Source organism: Onychostoma macrolepis, chromosome 15 (genome assembly GCF_012432095.1).
Source record: "Onychostoma macrolepis isolate SWU-2019 chromosome 15, ASM1243209v1, whole genome shotgun sequence".
Taxonomy (NCBI): Eukaryota; Metazoa; Chordata; class Actinopteri; order Cypriniformes; family Cyprinidae; genus Onychostoma; species Onychostoma macrolepis.
Window position 1 is genome coordinate 10,904,443 of NC_081169.1, and position 20,692 is coordinate 10,925,134.

The following is a 20,692-nucleotide window of genomic DNA, read 5'->3' on the forward strand; positions in this document are numbered from 1 at the left end:
TACTCTCTACATCTGATCCGCTGAAGACTCAGAGGATTAACGTTACTTTAGTTTTTGAATGGAATGTGCCGATCCCGATCTGCCTAAATGCATCTATGTTCGCGCGAATCATTCGTAATCCAGCTTCATCTGAAGAAATGAGTATAAGGGTTTTTATGAATCTTTGCAAATCGCATTTCCTAATATGCTAGTTAGCAAGTTTTTTTTATTTATTTATTTTTTATTAATGCTTGAACAGACAGTACAAGAAGAACATAGCTAAGGGATCACATACAAATCCAAAAAATAATGACCAATAGTTATAAATTAAACATAAATGACAAACACACACACATACACATTAATAATAAAATAAAAATTGTTACAAAAAAAAAGAAATAAAACCATCAGATGTGAATGACATTGCAAAGATATACAAACAATCGTACATAAGGAAAGCATCTAAATACAAGGATTTTCTCTTTCTCTGTATAATATTTCAGGAATCTTGGGGTTTTTTTATTCTTTATAAGATGAAGAGATTTTAGAAGTGAGTTTAATTCAGTTTTAAAAAGGGGATAGGATGGGTAACTATTTGCAAATTTTTGTTTGTGAATGAAAAATGTACCATATAAAAGGAAAAAAATAATAGTATGTTCCTGGGGTTTATTTTTAGTATTATCATAATAAAAAATGATGTATTTTAAACTAAAAGAATGTGCAACATTGGCAGAATCAAATATATGAGAACCTAGGTCAGACCAAAATTGCTTGGATATAGGGCATTCAAAAAACAGATGTACTAATGTCTCCTCTGCTTGTTTGCAAAAAGAACATGAACTGTCAATGTCAAAATATTTAGAAATATTAAAATTAACAGCATATATTTTATGTAAAATTTTAAGATGTGTTTCCTTTGCCTTATTAGAAATACAATATTTCCCAGGTAAAAGCCAGGATCTTTTCCAGTCTATATCATCAACCAAGGACCTCCAGTAGAACTTTCCTCTTGAAGAAATTTCCAACTGAATTTTAAACTGAAAAATTTGGCGCACATGCCTATTATTGCATTTCTTATCTAACAGATCAACACCTTCCAACAGCAAAGTAGATTGAGTAACAACTGAACTCCTTGGATTAAATAAAGAGTGACTTTTAACAAAGTGAAGTAATCCAGGTGAAATTGATTTAACCACTTTATTAAATTCTTTTGGAGGAGTCGGGAAACTATGGTATCTCATAAATTGCTCATAAGAGAGAATATTTCCTGAGTCATCAAATAAGCAAAGGATACAATTAATATTATTTTGAAACCATGGTTTCATGATGGTAATATCCCTGTTATTTCATAAACATGTTCTATGGGGTGAAAAACTGTGAATATAGCAAAGCTTCCAAGCAAGGAGACACTGCTGATGAAATTTGGACAAAGCTATAGGTAGCTTAGAAGGTAGATAGTTACATTTCAAAATGAAGGAAGGGCTACCAATTTTATCAAAACTATGGTTGGGGATAAAATACCAAATGGATTTAGGATTAGCTAGACATCTTTTAAGCCAATTAATTAAAAAAATATTTATTGTGTCAGAAAAATCAAAAAAATCAATAATGTACTAATCATCTGCTCTACTATTGGAAAGCACTTCCTTTTTAATTTATTAGGTTTATTTTTCCAAACAAATTTTAAGAAAATATTGTTAATTTCTTTGGCCACTTTATTCTCAACAAATAAAGATAGAGATGGCTATACAAAATGAGAAAGACCCTCAGCCTTGGACAATAGCACTCTTCCATATAAAGATAGATCCTGTTGTAGCCAGGAATTAAGAATGTTTTTAGACTCGACGATCATGAACGAAAAATTCAAGTGCTGTTTTGCCAGAAAATTTTTGGTGATATAAATGCCTAAATATTTAACTGTGGATTTAATAGGAATATTTTCTATGGAGTTATTATTCAAATCATGAACAGGCAATATCTCACATTTTGAGATATTCAATTTTAGACCAGAAGCACAAGAAAAATTGTATATTAAGTCTAGAGCCTTTGACACTTGCAATTCATCCTTTAGAAACAATGTGGTGTCGTCCGCCAATTGTGAAATCTTAATTTCCCTCCCTAAAACAGAAATTCCTTTTAATTCTTGATTTCGAACAATACTTAGGGATAATAGCTCTGTAACTAATAAAAATAAAAAGGAGAAATTGGGCAGCCCTGCCTAACACCGCACAGTATATGAAATCTATTAGAGGTATTAAAATTTATGACAACAGAACTATTGATTCCATTATAAAACATAGCAATAGTGTCAAAGGCATTCCCAAATCCGAACAACTTTAGAGATTTTAAAAGAAACTGGTGCTCAATCGTATCAAAGGCTTTGTAAAAATCGAGAAAAAGAATAAAGATTATTAGAGTGCACAGAATCAGCATAATCAAGCAAATCCAAAACTAATCTTATATTATTGGACATATGACGGCCCTATAAAAAAAACAGATTGAGTTTCAGAAATAATAGAATCAAGATTCGTTTTTAATCTATTGGCATACACCAAAGCCAGGACTTTATAATCTACAGTTAAAAGCGTAATTGTCAGGGTCGTGCTGGAGCCAGGGAAACGCGGGGATCAGGAGTTTCTTCCAACACAGACTTTACTGGAAATGCAGGAACACAGGAAAGCAGGACACAGATTACACACGAATAACAATCAACAACCGACAAGACGACAGGGAAACACAGGGCTTATGAACTGAACGAAATCAAACGAGGAGAACTGTAACAGGTGGGGAACAAATCAAACACGGCTGGAGACTAATAAACTAATAAACACAGGAACAGGAACAAACCAAATATGGGCACGAGAGGAGGGGAAACACAAGACAGGACTGACATTACTCCCCTCCCACAAGGCGCGTCCCGCGCCTTGCAACATCCAACGGGAAGGGGGGGGGGGTGCTCTGGAGGCCTCTAGGGACCAGGAGACACAGACGGCCTCCAGGGCGGCGCCCGTTCCAGGAGCCATGGCGGATCAGGGGAGTCCCGGCGGCCATGGTGGATCAGGGGAATCGGGATGCCATGGCGGATCAGGGGAGTCTCTGGCAGGAGCCCTACTACCCCCCCCCAAAAATGTTCCTGGGGAAATTAGAGGTGGTCTTGGGGGGCGCTCTGGCAGCGCGGTGCTGGACGGGACCAGCGGACACTCTTGGAAGCGCCTTCGTGGCGCAGGCACTGGGGGGGCGCTCTGGCAGCGTGGTGCTGGACGGGACAAGCGGGAACTCTGGAGGGGTCTTGCGAGGGGCCGGCACTGGCGGGCACTTGCGAGGGGCAGGCCCTGGCGGGCTTGCCTGGGCCGCGGACGGCGGCTGGTGAGAGGAAGCCGCGAACGGCGGCAGGCTTGCGTGGGCCGCGAACGGCGGCTGGTGAGACTGAGCCGCGGCGAGCCTGCAGAATTCCCAGGCGAATTCAACGAAGCGGAGATCACTGCAGGCTAGGGCGACTAACTAGCAATGGAGGTCGCCGCGGGGGAGAAACAAAAAACAGGAACAAAAAACTGACAAAACGTGAAAACAAAAACGGGGGGAAAATAACGGAAGAGGTTACTGTATTTAGGTAGGTTGTTCTGTCAGGGTCGTGCTGGAGCCAGGGAAACGCGGGGATCAGGAGTTTCTTCCAACACAGACTTTATTGGAAATGCAGGAACACAGGAAAGCAGGACACAGATTACACACGAATAACAACCGACAAGACGACAGGGAAACACAGGGCTTATGAACTGAACGAAATCAAACGAGGAGAACTGTAACAGGTGGGGAACAAATCAAACACGGCTGGAGACTAATAAACTAATAAACACAGGAACAGGAACAAACCAAATATGGGCACGAGAGGAGGGGAAACACAAGACAGGACTGACAGTAATGGGGTGCCGATTATCAATTGAAAGAATATCTTTGTTAGCTTTAGGCATAAGAGAAATTATCCCTTGTTTCATGGTCATGGTCATCTCTCTTTGAATGATGCATTCTTTATACATTTTTACTAAAGGGCTTTTTATAGTATCCCAAAAGTGAGTGTAAAATTCAACAGAAAGGCCGTCGATGCCTGGAGATTTTCCTTTTTTCATCAGTTGAAGTGCCTTCCATAGTTCTTCACATTTTAACTCCGACTCACAATATGATTTATAATCCTCATCAATAGCAGGGATACAACCCTGTATTTTATCAAGAAAGCTATCACAACTATTAATATCAAATTTAGAAGAGTAAAGGTTACTATAAAAATTTGTAACGAAATTAGAAATCTGAACTAGATCTTTACAAACTGCTCCATCAATATTAAGAGCTGAGAGAGATTTTCTCTTTCCATTTCTCTTTTCAAGCGCAAAGAAATAGCTGGAGTTCCTTTCGCCGCCTTCTAGCCATTTGGCTCTGGATCTAATGAATGCCCCTTTGGCTAACTCTAAATAAAGTTCATTAATTTGAAAATTAATCTTATCCAACTCTAATTTTTCTTCTTCTGAAACATTCTCTTTTGATGATAATTCATTTAACCGACAAAGTAAATTAGATTCAGCTTGAAGTCTAGAGGCTTTCAGTTCTTTACATCTTTTAATAGCAATAAATCTGGATTTATATTTGAAGTATTCCCATTTTTCTTCATAGCCATTATGCACATTAGTAAATAATTCCTTCGCAAGATTAATTATGCTAGTTAAATTTAGTATCCTTCAATAGAGCATTATTAAACTTTCAGTAACCCCGCATTTTAGAAATAGGTTGCAAACCACCAAGATTTATTAAAATTTGCTTATGGTCTGACAAAGGAGCAAAAGAGTGTGAAATGTCCTTAACAAGGTGAAGAATTGAAGAGGATATAAGAAAAAAATCTATTCTAGATCTAAAGGATACATTTTTATTAGACCAAGTATATTCCTGTGAATCTTCGTTGTAAAACCGCCAGGCATCAACCAAAGAGAGATCAGAGCACAATGACAAAATTACGTAATTTCTTAAAGCAATATTGCAGGGTCTAGGGGGAAATCGATCTAAAACATCATCCATGCACTCATTGAAGTCACCACCTAAAATTACATGAGAATCTCTATAGTCCAAAAACAGTTATTTAATTTTAACTGTGATATGAGAGAAAAGCACTTTATTAGAGTGGTGAGAATTATACCCATAAATGTTGCATAAAATGAAAAAAAGAATTGTCCAACTTAATAACAGTCAATATCCACCTGCCGTCATCTGATCCCACCACTTTTAGTATATCCGCTTAAAACTGTATTTCCCCATTGTGTCTTCCAAAATTTTTCATCCACATCTCCAGAATGTGTTTCTTGTAAAAAAATAAAATCAACATCACTTCTCTTACAAAATAAAAAAATGTAATTTCCTTTTGACCACATCGCGCAATCCCCTGACATTCAAAGACAGAACAGACAAAGATCTAAACGTATGATGCATTAAAACAAATGAACATGAACGAAATTAATATTTAAAAAAATATATAAAAATTCTAGAGTTTGAAAAATAACAGTAAGAAAAAAAAGTTAAAAATGCAAAAACACTTAACTTAAACCATCAAGGGAGAGGTGGCAACAACCTACAGAACATATTGAACTAACAAGAATAAATACAGCACAATGTATAATAAAACCCATTCAAAAGATAAACATATAAATGCATAAATAAAACATTAAATAATAACGTAAACATCGAGCAGGGTTTACTTTGTGCTTGTAAGTAAAGTGATGGCCATTGAAGAAACTTGAATAAGACAAGTAATTAAGTAAATATATAATGATGATGCAATGACAATAATAATAACAAAAAGAATATGATATCATTCAAATAAGTGAAACAAAAAAGACATGGCCAATTCAGTCTTCAATACTAGAAGAGTTGAACAACTAAACATGCGACCTAAGGGGACAAATCAACCTTGAGTGCCTATAAAGGCTATCGCATTGCTTGTCGCGAACGAGGATCGGAATGAAGCCTTCTTGCCCGCATCCCTTGCCGCTTTAACAAGAGGCCAGAGCTTTTCCCTAGCAGCTCTGTCTTCTGGAGACAGGGGCTCCGTTAGACGCAGTCCATTATCTTCTAGAAACTTGCATCTTCTGGCCTTTGCCAAACTGCATTTCAAACACGGCGAAAAGCAAACAGGATGATGATAGTCCTTGCCTTACCGTCGTCCCTTGCCTGTCTCAGACGATGAGCTATGTCCACGCCTTAGTTTAGTCCATCGCGAATACCTGAAGCAACTCTTCCACAGATGTCAATCGCAACCATCCTGATGTCCTCCCCTTCTTTTTCTCTTACTCCATGCAACTTCAGCAGCCATCTCCAGCTATAGTGTCTTCATTCATACAGCCCGGATTTCAGGGACTTATTTTCTTCTTTCAAACGTTGTATCTCTCCATCAATGCTTTTCAAGGCTTCTTTGTGTTGTCCGACATCCAGTACAAGTTGGTGAACTGTTGCGGAGAGATTTTCAAGCAGCTTAGATGTAGCTTCGGTTGTTATTTCAATTGTAGCAATCTTTTTAAAAGATTCATCATGTTTAGCAGAAAGTTCTCGTATAGCCGTCAGTATACTCGCGTTTCTGTCGATTTCTTCTGGATCTCTTTCCTCTTGTCGCTTCATTTTTTTGGCCAGCGGTTTCTGAGGCGTATCAGGAAGGGGGATAACAACAGCCTCTGATTCAAAGTTTTGAATTGAATCATACCACATTGGCGTTTCATTCTCCTTCACCGAATCCATCGCTGTGATGTTAGCAGTGACGTTACTGAGTTCTGCACATTCACTTTTTTTCGCGCCAGGAACACAGAGTGGCAATGTTTTTAAAGATTGCTTTCCCGTCTTCTTAGATTTACCCATATAATCAAATACCGAAAAAGTCTGTGCTGTAAAAGAGTCATCTGTGCTAATTAAGTGAGAAAAAAAGTTGTGCCAGATATTATCATCTCATCACCTTAGCAGCCCACGCCTAGGCGTCCAACTGTATCGCCGCCATCTTGGCTCCTCTTAGTTAGCAAGTTTCGGCTGACGTTTACAGTCTGCTCGTCACCCCATGGAAGAGAGGGGCGGGGTCAACAGAGCTCATTAGCATTTAAAGCAACATGGACTAGAACACCTTGCTGAAAACAGAGATGATAAAAAGGGTGTTTTTTACACTACCATTGAGAAAATTTAACCAAAGTATGTTATAGACTTTTCATTAAGACCCTAAAGAATCATATCAACTTGTGTACAATGGGCATCCGATGACCCCTTTTAAGATCACCCTTTAAGTCATTGTTTTATGTAGATGCGATACAGCAGGATTGGAAGAGAAAAAAAAAGTGTATAGCTACTCTCTCAAAATGGATTTTGTTTTACTGTACTGGAATTAAAGTTAATTCCATGAAATTAATGAAAACTGGATCATTAGTTTATGATGAATAATATTTGTTTGTTTAACATTAGAAGCATGGAGACCTCAACTACCATATCAATAATACTACTGTATGCTATCAAACAATATGCAGCAGTTTGGAGATGTGATATTTTTAAGATCACCTTTTAAGTCATTGTTTTATGTAGATGTGATACAGCAGGATTGCAAGAGGAAAAAAAAAATAGACAAAATAAAGTGTATAGCTACTCTCTCAAAATGCATTCTGTTTTACTGTACTGGAATTAAAGTTACTCTTAAAAGCATGGTTATATAGTGAGATTTAATGTCTGCTCTGAAAGTGAACACCAATAACAAAATAAATTAACTATGAAAACTGGATCATTAGTTTATGATGAATAATATTTGTTTGTTTAACATTAGAAGCATGGAGACCTCAACTACCATATCAATAATACTACTGTATGCTATCAAACAATATGCAGCAGTTTGGAGATGTGATATTTTTCCCCTCAAAGTCAAAAAGATACTTAAAAAAAAAAAAAAAAAAAAAAAGATTTCAATGATGTTTTCATAAGTTTAAATTTAGGGGTTAGGTTTCGGGACAGCCACCTATCAATTGAAAGTACATAATGATGGTTTTATATATTAACTAATATTTTTTAATATTTTACTTTTTTCTTTTTTTTTTACTTTGTACTTACTAATATTTTAAACATTATTGTGGGTTTCAATAGATAATAGAAGGATCTTAGTAAAGATTTTAATACTTAAATGCTTAAATTTAAATATGCTTTTTGGATGTAGGACAGCAGTTTGCACCAATTCTGTAGAATGGCCCATATACAGTGAATTTCACATATTATAGTTACTATGGATACATATTGGGGCCATTCTACAGAACTGGTGCAAACTGCTGTCCCACAACCAAAAAAGGATCTTAGTAAACATCTAAGATTTGAATACTTAAATAATCATCCTTCTGTTATCTATTGAAACCCACAATAATATTTTAAATATTCCAAAAAAAAACAACAACAAAAAACATATTAAATAATATTTAAATATTTGGGGGAAATGAGCAAACTTTTAGTACAGTTATGCAAAATGTTGCATGCCATGCAGTAGCCAAAACATTACTTTCACTAACAAAAATATGTAGTCACGACCAAAACATGAGATGTTTTGTCAAAAAGTATATTGAATTATCAGCTGATGTTAATGGTGTTTGGTTCAATGTATATTCAAACTAATGAATCCTTAACTTTGAAATCACTTTATGCCTATTGCAAAGAAAGATTGGGTTCAAAACACAACAAATCGCATAAGTCACACTTGAAATATTGTTAAAATTGTAATTGTTATTGAATTACCTGTGAAAACATTTTTAATAAAATAGCAATATATATATATATATATATATATATATATATATATATATATATATATATATATATTTACAAGGCAGACATAAAAATATATTAATAGGTCAATGTAACCCTTCTTATTAAATTATATATTTTTGAATTCAGTAGTGACAAATTTGAGGACAGGAAAAATATTTCAAAACTTTCTGAAAATACAATATGAGAATTACCTGCACAATTACAAGAAATGTGTACTTTGGATATACTTTTGGATATTTTCATACATGCAAAATTTGTGGGAAAAGGCACATTTTTTTTTCCAAATGTTTCCAAATCTGACTTTGAGCCAATTCTGTAGAATGGCGCATTGACATCAATGCACTAAATAAAATAGGAAACATAACTTGTTCAAACTGGATAAAATGAGTTATATGTCTATCAGGCTATGCAAATATAAAAGGTCAAAGAAGGTCATAGAAAAGAGCAGTGCAAATTTATTTTCTCCTAACAAAACCTCAACACCATAAGAATAAAACATTCACAGGTAGTACAGATCAGTCTCTACAGAAGTTGTAGGCCTCCTGCACATACTGTAGTACAGGAAGGATTCATCAAAATGCCTCTGCATCAGCCGAAACACAGTAAATGCACAGAATGACAGACTGTGAAAAAATATTTAGGTGGTTGTTGATTGTGTTGAAGGTTTTGAATGTTATCAAGACACTGAGAACATATGTACATCTACTTCATACTGAGCCTTCTCCCTCTTGATTTCTCACAGAAATATTAATCGATTAACGGTCTGAATTATGTTTATAATTTGTCAGAAATGATGGGTGTAAAATTATGACTCTCCACTTTGTATTTTATATGTAACAGAATTTGAGGATTACAAGTGTTTTTTGTTTTTTTTCTAGAGTAAATTATTGCCCAGAGCGTAACTAAAACTGAGAATAAAGACAGCGTTGTCACGTGATGAGTGTTAATTTTCACCGCGCTGTTGAGGATGGACCAATGATAGTGGTTTATGATTACTTGATAAGGATTTTTGTGAATAATCGTATAGATTGCTATTGCCGATTTTTGTTTTATTCTTCATGTAGTAAACTGTGGACTGAATATAATTTTTATAATTATTAATTTAGGTGCACAAATGTCTACCGTAAAACAAAACAAACCCTGAGATTTGGCTGTGGCTCTATGATAGATTCGGCTTTCTGAGTGGAAGACTACAACTTCTTTGCTGCTAAGTGCGATTTCTGCTCCTGCCTGTGGATGAATAATGTTACATAGGCTGTGTTTAGACTGGCACAAATTTTTTTGTTTTGATCACATCTGACACAGATCGGAATTTGTTGCACATGTGGAATCGCAAAAATCAAAGCACAAGATCAGATTTTTTTTCACATCGGATCTAGGCCACTTCCAAATGTGGATTTTAATCAGATACATATCCGATATCTGGACATCCGACCTATGTCTAAACACAGATATTGGATTCCCCTCAGAACTCCAAGCAACCACAATGCAGGTGACACGTTTGCCCATAAAGTGCTGTATATGCACCTATATGGGACCTTTATATGTAAGAAAGTGCACAACATTCAACCCCTCCCCCATGAATTAAAACCTACATTATATTTATCAGCAATTAGGTTTTAACTTAGCTGTTTTTGTGAAAAAAGTGAAAAAAGTTTGTTTGAAATCTTTGCAAAAATTGGCAGCTAACTGCCAAATGATGATGAGCAAAGCTTGTAGTATCATACCCAAAATTTTTGAGGCTGTAATTGGTGCCAAAGGTGCTTCAACAAAGTATTGAGCAAAGGCTGTGAACACTTATGTACATGTGATTTTTTTTTTTCGGTTTTTAATAAATTTGCAAAGATCTCAAACAAACTTCTTTCACATTGTCATTATGAGGTATTGTTTGTAGAATTTTGAGGAAAATAATTAATTGAATCCATTTTGGAATAAAGCCGTTACATAACAAAATGTATAAAAAGTGAAGTGCTGTGAATACTTTCTGGATGCACTGTATTTTGTATTGACAATCAGTACCACACACCTACCTGTATTATTACCGCAGTGCAATGTAAATAGTATACTGCTGTGCCCCAGTAATATTACTGATAAATCCTAGTTTGAGACTAAGACAAGTCTTTATTTAGTATGCAGCTTGTTGATGATTCTGTAGTGCAGATAAATAGAATTTTGATTTAGTTGAATCAAATCCAGCAAACAAATCATTATATTGTGTGCACGATTTTTTTCCTGCATGTCATGTGTGTGGCTCCGCACATACCTTGTATTACACTAAATACCTATATTAAAATGAGTTTAAATAGATATATTAAAAATAATCATATACAGTGCTGATTGAAAGTTTGTGTTCTCTTTGGAATGTTATTTCTGCATAAATATGAAAGATTTTTCATAATAAGAAGTCCTAAAAGTAGACAAAGAGAACCCAATCAAACAAATGAGACAAAAATATTCTTCTTTTGAACTCCACAAATCCACACTCAGACAGCTTGTACACAAATGTGTAAAAATGGAGGAAATTCATGACCACTGTTACCCTCCCCAGAAGCAGTCCACCAATAACGATCACTCTAATTGCAAGACGTGTAATAGTCTGCAAGGTTGCAAAGGACCCCCAGGTAACTTCTTAGCAACTAAAGGTCTCTCTCACATTGGCTAATATTAATGTTTATGAGTTCACCATAAGGAGAACACCGAACAACCATGGTGTGCATGGCAGAGTTGCAAATAGATAGCCACTGCTCTCCAAAAAGAACATTTGCAGTTTGCTCATGTGGACAAGCCAGAGGGCTATTGGAAAGATGTTTTGTGGACCATAATAGAACTTTTTTGGTTTCAATGGTAAGTGCTATGTTTGGAGAAAAATCTGTGAAACATGGTGGTGGTATCATGGTTTGGGCTTGTTTTGCTACATCTGGGCCAGGACGGCTTGCCATTATTGATGGAACAATGAATTCTGAATTATATCAGCAAATTCTTAAGGAAAATGAACTGGTCTCAAGAGAAAATGGGTCATACAGCAAGACAACAACCCCAAGCACACAAGCTGTTCTACTAAAGAATGATTAAAAAGTTGATGTTTTGGAATGGCCAAGTCAAAGTCCAGACCTTAAATCATATCAGGGTCACATCAGATACTGAAAGCAAAAGCAAAGATATGTAACACTGGATCATTTTTCTCAATAAATAAATGACAAAGCATATATTTTTGTCTCATTTGTTTTATTGAGTTCTCTGTTTCAGGACTGATAATATTTTAGGTCATCTTTATGCAGTATATACAACGTGTATACACACACACACACACACACACACACACCATATACTGTAGATGTGTAGACCATATATGTGAACAATATGTCTAATTTATATATGCAATTTTATTTAAACAATGAATGAAAACATTTGGTATGATCATATAGGATTTTATACAGGTTTAGACTTTATTAAATATCCATAATAAAATTAGTTTAAATATTACAAATATTTATATGATGACTTTTTATAGGGTTCTGTGTGTTAAGACTATATGTGTTAACAATGTATATCTAATTTATATATGCATGTTTAATTAAACAGAATATATGCAAACATATGGTGCGCCATGCTATATTTGATTTTATATAGGTTTTATACAGGTTTATGCCATGAAATACCCATAGTAAAATTACTATATATACATATATTAAAAATGTGGGATAAATTTTTATATAGTATAGTATGTTAAGATCATATGTGTTATAATTCAGATGGGGATTGAACTCAAGTCGTTGGTGTGAATATCCTTGGTGCTTACCACGGCACCACCAGAGGAAGTTAAACCCAAATGCAGAGGAAATAAAAATGAGGCTCAGTGTCTTTTTACTCAAGGTGAACAAAATCTAAACCAAAACAGCAGTAACAGTCTAGGCAACGTTTAACAGGAATTTGCCACAGGGGAACTCAAAAAACACTCCTTGGTAGAAAATACAAAAATCGAAATCCAAAAAGAAACGCCGTCCTTAAATGTCAGGCCAAAGAGAAATCCAAGATACAGCAGTCCAAACACACACACACACACACACACACACAAAGTACTATCCAAAAAGATTCCATAATTCCAGAAAGCAGGAAAATCTCTAATCACAAATCCTTGGCAGCAACATGATCAAGCAGACATCAGGACTGAACAAAAACGATAGGCAGTATGGCACTTAAATAAGGTTGGCTATTAGGAGTGATTTAATACAATTGTGAGTGCTACAGTTCTCTAAAAAAAAAAAAAAAAAAAAAAGGAGAAGTGATCTGGGGTTGAAATTGCACCATCCAGGGGTGAACCCAGGAAGTCTCAGGCAAACAATTACAATATGTGTAAAATTTAATTTATATATGCAAGTTTCTTTAAAGAAAATATTCTGTATCATAACATTCTGCATGCTATATATAGGATTTTCTTATTAATTTTGAACAACTTTTGGATTTTCGAATTTCGAAAGTCTACACTGTCCACATTTCATTTTCATTCATATCCTATTTCTAAGCTAACAATTTTCTTTAAAGAGATTACCTTGCATCTACTAACACTGTAAAAATATGGTGTATTGGCAGAAATGTATTTATAAAAAGGTTGCTAGTTTTACTTAAATTAAAAATTGGGGAATATAATTTTTTTTCCATAGTTTGTTGTGTTTAATCCCCCTTTTTTTACTGCAAATTTTAAAGTTTATTACTATTTGGAAATCATATACCTGTAATGAGGAGATGAGGCGCATGCTGTCATGTTTTGTGTGGCACATGGTTTAGTTTGCTTCTATGTGCTCTACTGTCTATTGTTGTTACCTGAATTGGTTTATTTGCCCCACCTGATATCCTCATTTCCTTCCCTATTTATTCCTCTTGTGATTACAGTCCTGTGCTAGTTGTTTGTGGATGGTTTCCTGTTGTGGACTGTTTCCTGGTAGATGTTGCTATGTATTGTCTTGTTTTGCCATGTGAGCTCCAGTCCTGCCACTGCCTGTTTGGACTGTATTCCCCCGATCCCCGCATGTCATTTTTTATATATTTGTTTATTTTTGAACTCTAATAAAAAGCCCACACAGTATCCTTCAGTCCTTCTTCCCTTGCCTCACCTGACAATAAGTAACATATTCAAAATATATGTGCGCACCATGTTTTCCATAAATTCCATAAGTTTTCATTTTTAGATGAACAAAAGCAAATGCAAAACATGATTGAAAAATGAAAAACTTATAAAAAAGCAATGCAAAACAAGAATAAAATAATTAGTGCTGTAAATTGTGATAACCTGTTGTTTTCCTGATTTCCTGCTTCCTGACCGGAATTTTAACTATTCCATCAGTTCATGCCAGTAAAGAATCCCTCTTATCAATGACATTTAAGTTAATTTTTGACTTGATTTTGTATAAAACAGGGTTCGGGATTTGCTGTTCATCTAAAGCATCTGCAGCTATGGACTCAAGAACCGTGTTTGTCTTATTATGGATGTTGCTGTCGTCCACCTCCACTGGAATCAAACTAGATGGAAATGGTTATGTTGACATTGTCATTGCAATCAGTTCAAAAGTACCTCAGGATAACAGACTTATTGATCAAATCAAGGTGAATATGAACTTTTTGGTCTATTAACAATTTTCATGTACTTCAATAGAGTTTAGAGTTTTTATTTATTTATGTATTTATTTACTTATTTTTGTGAAAGATGAAGAATTATATTTATTACCTCAAAATGTTTTCTTATTTTATCTCTTAACTTCTTCTGACAGGAAATGGTCACTGAGGGGTCGTTTTACCTTTATGATGCATTGGATGAAAAGGTCTATTTCAGAGAAGCTACAATTCTAGTCCCACCTGAATGGAATGGTACGGATTTTGCCAAAGCAAGAACAGAGTCCTTTGGAAAGGTACAGAGAATTATGCCATTTTATCTTGCCTACCAAATATTAATGTTCAAAAATAAATGACTTCACTTGCATAAGATGCTTCTCAGACCATTTCTATGTGAAATGCAGGCTAAAATAAGAATTGATAATCCTAATCCAGCATACGGTGTTGAACCATACACTAATCAATATGGAGATTGTGGAGCTGAGGGAGAGTTCATTCATTTCACCCCAGAATACCTCCTGAATGACAATTTAATTGAGCTTTTTGGATCAAGAGGTGAACATTGTTTATCTTTCTATAACCTTATTTTATACATTCATCATGGAATAAGAAATCAGAAAGGTCTATTAATACAGTAGTTATATGTTTGTTTTGTTAGCAGTTTTCTTGTTTGTTTGCAGGAAGGGTCTTTGTGCATGAATGGGCTCATGTGAGATGGGGCGTATATGATGAATACAATGGAGAAGAGCCATTTTACCACTCTAATGGTCGTATTGAAGCTACAAGGTGATTAAAAAAAAAGAAAGAAAGCATATGATTAAAATTTCCTTGTAAATGATCTCAACCATTGGTTCCCTGCTTATCTTTAGGTGTAGCAAAAACATTGAAGGTCAGTTTTATGAGGTTACTGCTGGAGGATTTCTTCAAGAGTGCCGCATTGATCCTCAAACTTCATTACCTACCGAGGGGTGCGTGTTTTTTCCAGACAGAAATCAAATCACAAACAGCTCAATTATGTTCTTCCCGGGTCTGGATCCTGTAAGTACTGATTGCACATAAATATTTCTACCTGAAGCAGTAACAAATTTCATCAAACTGTGAGTTGTACATAAGTTTTGGTCATAGTTTTAGCCATGCAGGGAAAGTGGTCCCCTCAGCCCTCATCCATGAGGAGGTAAAAATATTATGGTGAGAGGAGATCCAAGATCCAAGTCCAAAAAAATGTTTAAAGAAAACAAAGTAATAAACAGGGAAACCAGGAAACACGGAACAAGAGCAGCTACAGTAGAACAACAACTAACAAATGAACAAAGAAAACAAAGTGGTGTTATATATATATATATACCAGGTAAATGACTGACAAGAAACACCTGGGAGCAGAAAAACTACAAACTTTAGTTGCAATTCTGAGAACTAAAATTAGAATTTCAAGATAAAAAGTTTTTATTCAGTGGCGGAAATGGAAATTACTTTATATCACACAATCTGACTTTATAACACACAATTGCGAGTTTATATTTCAAAATTCTGAGAAAAAAAGTCAGAAATGCGAGTTAATATCACACAATTCTGAGAAGAAGAAAACCCCTCTGAATTATGAGAATGTCACAGTTACTGTTGTTATTTTATATTCAGTGGCTGAAATGGGCTTATATAGATTTCAGGTACTCCAGAAAAAAAAAAAAAAAAAAACAAGAGTGAAGGAGGCAGCAGAGAGCCAGGACGGATCTGGAGCAGGAAACCACGGTGTAGCTGAAGACCATTCTGGTGGAGTTAGAGACTCGAGCAGATCTGGAGACCATGGACCACAATGGAGTAACTGAAACAGAGAGCACACAGAGTTTATTGACAGTTTTAATGGCCATGACAGGGAGCTCAGACAGTTCAGAGACTCCCTCCGTGGTCGTGACAGAGCCGACAGAGAACAGAGAGTTCAGAAATGGCCTCAGTGGCCATGACAGGAAACTCGTCAAGTTCAAAGACAGCCTCTTTGGCCGTAACTAGGAGCATAAAGGTTCATAGACGGCCTCCTTGGCCACGACAGGACAGGCAGAGGGTTCAGAGACCACTGGACTTGAGACCACCAGACTTTGGACCTCCGGACTTTGAGCACTGGAACTCGTGGTGGGTCAAGCTCCATGGCCACCGGAGTTTGAGGTGTATAGCCTTCCCCATCGTGATATCAAAGTCCCGCCTAAACTCTCAGATCACAATCATGATACCACACCATTTTTATAGCATCAGATAACTAAATAAAAGCAAACTTATTAGAGAAATAAACATTTGAACATACATCAGCATCATCAGAACTACCTAAAATGACAGAAACTATCTTCAGAAAAATAATTATTTGAACTGTAATTTGATTATTTAGTTTGTCTCACGTCCCATTAGATTACATGGAGAGGGTGGGGTTAATGACCTATATTGAGACGAGCTACATGGGAGCAATCGAAACGTTTTGGTTGCACTTTTCTGAACTTGTGCGGCACACTTGGTATATACCTGCTGTACTCACTTTCTTAAATCTGATCAGGTTTGTCAGAAGTGCAGAAAGTCACTGAAATGGGTACTTTGCAGTGATTTGTGATGCTTACTATATTTAATGCACTTTTGCTTCATGACAGATAAGACTTAGACTTCGTTTTAAAACCTATTTTAAAAAAATCACAAAGAGCGAGAATATAAGCGATTAATCTGCAGTTCTGCAAACTAACCAAGATAACCCAAAAATGATATGCTCTTTAAGATGTAGATGTATATACACTGCAAAAAATGTAAACAAAATAACCTCATTTCAAACAGAAAACAAGATTATTTTTCTTACCCCATTGGCAGATTATTTTGCTTATTTCAAGCAAAAACTCACTTAATTTTGACATGCTTTTTCTGAAAACAAGACAATAATTTTTACTTATCTAGAAAATCCTTCTTGATTTCAGAATTTCCAGATATTTTGGCTGGAAACAATACAAAAAAATCTAAGTAAGAAAAGCGTTTTTTGCAGTGTAGTCATTTAGTCACATTTGTTTACATTGTTTTTGCTGTGTTATATTTATATTCATATGTAATTACCGCATGTGGGTACTTGACATTGACTAATTTATAGTACTGAAGTTAAAAATTTCCCCAAAAATCTGCCTCCAAAGAAACTGGGCCCATCTTTGGGTATTTGGTGACATTTATATCTCATTTACAAAGTAAATCCTATTTTTCAGGTGACTGCATTTTGTCAAGAAAATGAGCACAATTATGAAGCTCCAAACATGCAAAATAAAAAATGTGGCAAAGCAACATGGACTGTAATATTTGAGGATTCTGTGGATAAAGATGCACTTCGTTCTCTGAAACCACCAGAGACCCCTCCACCACCACCATCTTTCAAAATTGTGCAGAGGACACAACGGGTTGTTTGCCTCATCCTTGATGTCTCAGGAAGCATGAGAGTATGTGATAACAGACATTAATTTCATCTGAAAACAAAGATGGTACCATAAAAACACTTTCGTGTTACCAGTGCTTTGAAATCAGTTTGATAAATATTTCTGAAACTGTAAGAAACAAATGTATGTTGTTGTTTTTGATTGTTTTTTGTTCTTTTGTTTGTTTTGTTTTGTTTTTTCCACCCATTTTCTAGGGCTCTAGAATTCTTCAACAGCAGCAGGCTGCCACACATTTCCTGCGGAACATCGTTGAGAATCAAGCCAGTGTTGGAATTGTAACCTTTAGTACTGAGGCTTCTACTCTGAGCCCCTTGACTACTATTGACAGTGACACCACACGAGAAAATCTTATCAAACTGTTGCCAAATGTAGCAGATGGATGGACAAACGTGTGCTTGGGGCTTAGTCAAGGCTTACAGGTATTAATTGTACTAGTATGGATTTTTTTTATGTTTGTAATATGAAGTATATAGAGTTTGTCTATGTCAGTGATCTTTTTTTCTTCAGGTACTTCAAGCAGATAATGGGGATGCATTAGGAGATGAACTCATTTTTCTGACAGACGGTCAGGCAACGGACGACATTAAAGTTTGTTTTACATCTGCAATACAAAGTGGTGCCATTATACACACACTAGCTTTTAGTGACAGTGCAGCTCATGAACTTAAGGAAATGGCGGACAAAACTGGTAAGTGATATCAGCACGATTATTAACTTACTGTATCTGTCTCAGTGTATATCATATAAGTGCCAGAAAATGTGCTGTGTTGAAAACAGGGGGAATATTTTTATCAACCAATGATGAGATCACATCTAACCTTTTAATGGATGCATTTGCTAAGCTCACATTGTCCACTGGAGATTACACAAACGAACCAGTTCAGGTTTGTCAAGTGATCCCACAATACTTTTATTACTCTGAAAGTGTCATCAATATTATGAGTATTTTAATCATAATCATTTTTTATCACTCCTTTAGCTAGAGAGTGTTGGAGCAAGAACATCTGATTGGTTCAATGGGACAGTATCAGTGGATCAGACTGTTGGGAACAAAACCAGCTTTGTAATAATCTATGAAATAAGTTCCCCTAGCATTTATATACAGTCACCAAGTGGCTTAATCTACACTCAGACAAATATGAGTCATGAGGTATCGCTGAAATCAGTCACTTTAAACGTTCCAGGAACTGCAGAGGTATGATAACCTTTATCAACCAGTTATTTTATTAAGTTTATAACAAAAACCATTAACATGTAAATTTATTATCATAACACGATAAAAGGCATCTTGGCCAAGAGTTTTAGATAAACATTCAACAACAACTTCAGACTAAGAAGGAGTTTATTACTGATGATTCAGCTGATACACTTACAGCAAACCCTTAGTGATCTGGTTTTTCTTGTTTGTGTTTGGTAGCCTGGGGACTGGAAGTACAGTATCCAAACTACAATACTTCAGGCTTTTACTATAACAGTAACGAGTCAAGCGTCACGTGATGATGTCCCTCCTATCACTGTCAAAATCCGCATGAACCAGCAGTCCAGTGACGGCACTAAACCCATGATAGTGTTTGCTGAGGTTAGTCAGAATTACAGGCCTGTAATAAATGCCGATGTTTGGGCTACACTGGAGTCGGAAACTGGGTCTGTACATACATTACAACTCCTGGACAATGGAGCAGGTAAATTACCCAAAATAAAATATAAATTAAAAAATAAGTAAATAAGTGTAAAGTACTTTTCCCAACTTTGGCAAATAAATCAGAAATCCATCTTTTACAGGAGCTGATGCTTCTCAAGGTGATGGAATCTATTCCAGATATTTCACAAAGATGGTAGACGGGAGAAGCAGCTTGAAAGTAAGAGTGAAGGATCAAGAAGGACAAACCAGATTTGCTGTCCAGAAAAATAGTGGTGCCCCATATGTACCTGGATATGTGGTAAACGGTAAATTGTCAGATCAATATTTTGGTCGGTTTGAAAACAACTGTGGTATAAATGGCAAAACAATTAGCTATAAAGCTGTGTGGAGGACAACATTCAGTAAAAAAAAAAAAAAAAAGATTCAGGTAGTTCCTCTAATTTCAGGTGTAGTGCAGCTGAACCCTCCAAAGCCTCCAGTTTTTCAACAACCACTTGAGGTCGGAAGCTTCTCCAGAACAGCCACCGGAGAGAGTTTTGAGGTGACTCTTTCAGGCACATCTCCACCAAATTTCCCTCCAAACAGAATCACAGATCTGGGTGCTGAGATCCAGGAGGACACTGTGCTTCTCAACTGGACAGCTCCTGGTGAGGACCTCGACCAAGGCACAGGTAAGATATACAATTACTATACCAGTATTTAAAAGGTTTCTCATCTTAACTGACAAAATAAATGTTTTAAAATTACATCATGAAATGATATATCTTTAATTGCCTTGCATGGCATGTTTCTTTCCATTTAAGCTAAATCCTATGAGATCAGGTGGAGCTTTGAACTTGATATGCTTCGAGACAGCTTCAGCAATGGTCATGTAGTCAACACAGCTGCCGTCTCACCTCAGGAGGCTGGATCAGCTGAACAATATTCATTCAATCTCAGTTTCCCAATCCAAAATGGCACCACACTCTTCTTTGCAGTTGAGTCAGAGGATGAACAAAATGCAAAATCTGAAACCTCCAACATTGCTCGGGCTTCAAAGATCCTGCCTGGTCCAAAACCTCCAGGAATATCAAACCCAGGAATGAATTTGACAGTTCTTGTTATTTCTCTGTGTGTGGTAACTATGGTCATATGCTTTATTGTTGCTGTAACCACATGGGCAGTGAAATGCAAAAAACTCTCTGCTGAAAGTAAAGTGGCATTAACACTCTGA

The 20,692-nt window shown here is 36.0% G+C and overlaps 1 protein-coding gene across 1 annotated transcript; it reads left to right on the forward strand.

Moving 5' to 3' along the window:
- The first annotated feature begins 14,238 nt into the window (after nt 1-14,238).
- LOC131554192 (calcium-activated chloride channel regulator 3A-1-like) lies at nt 14,239-20,692 on the forward strand. The gene is made up of 14 exons (XM_058799397.1): nt 14,239-14,388; nt 14,553-14,690; nt 14,799-14,949; nt 15,075-15,180; nt 15,264-15,432; nt 17,613-17,840; nt 18,032-18,256; nt 18,345-18,525; nt 18,615-18,721; nt 18,817-19,032; nt 19,255-19,519; nt 19,620-19,784; nt 19,926-20,150; nt 20,283-20,692. Exons 1-14 carry the CDS (start codon nt 14,239-14,241, stop codon nt 20,690-20,692), a joined length of 2,736 nt encoding a protein of 911 aa, XP_058655380.1.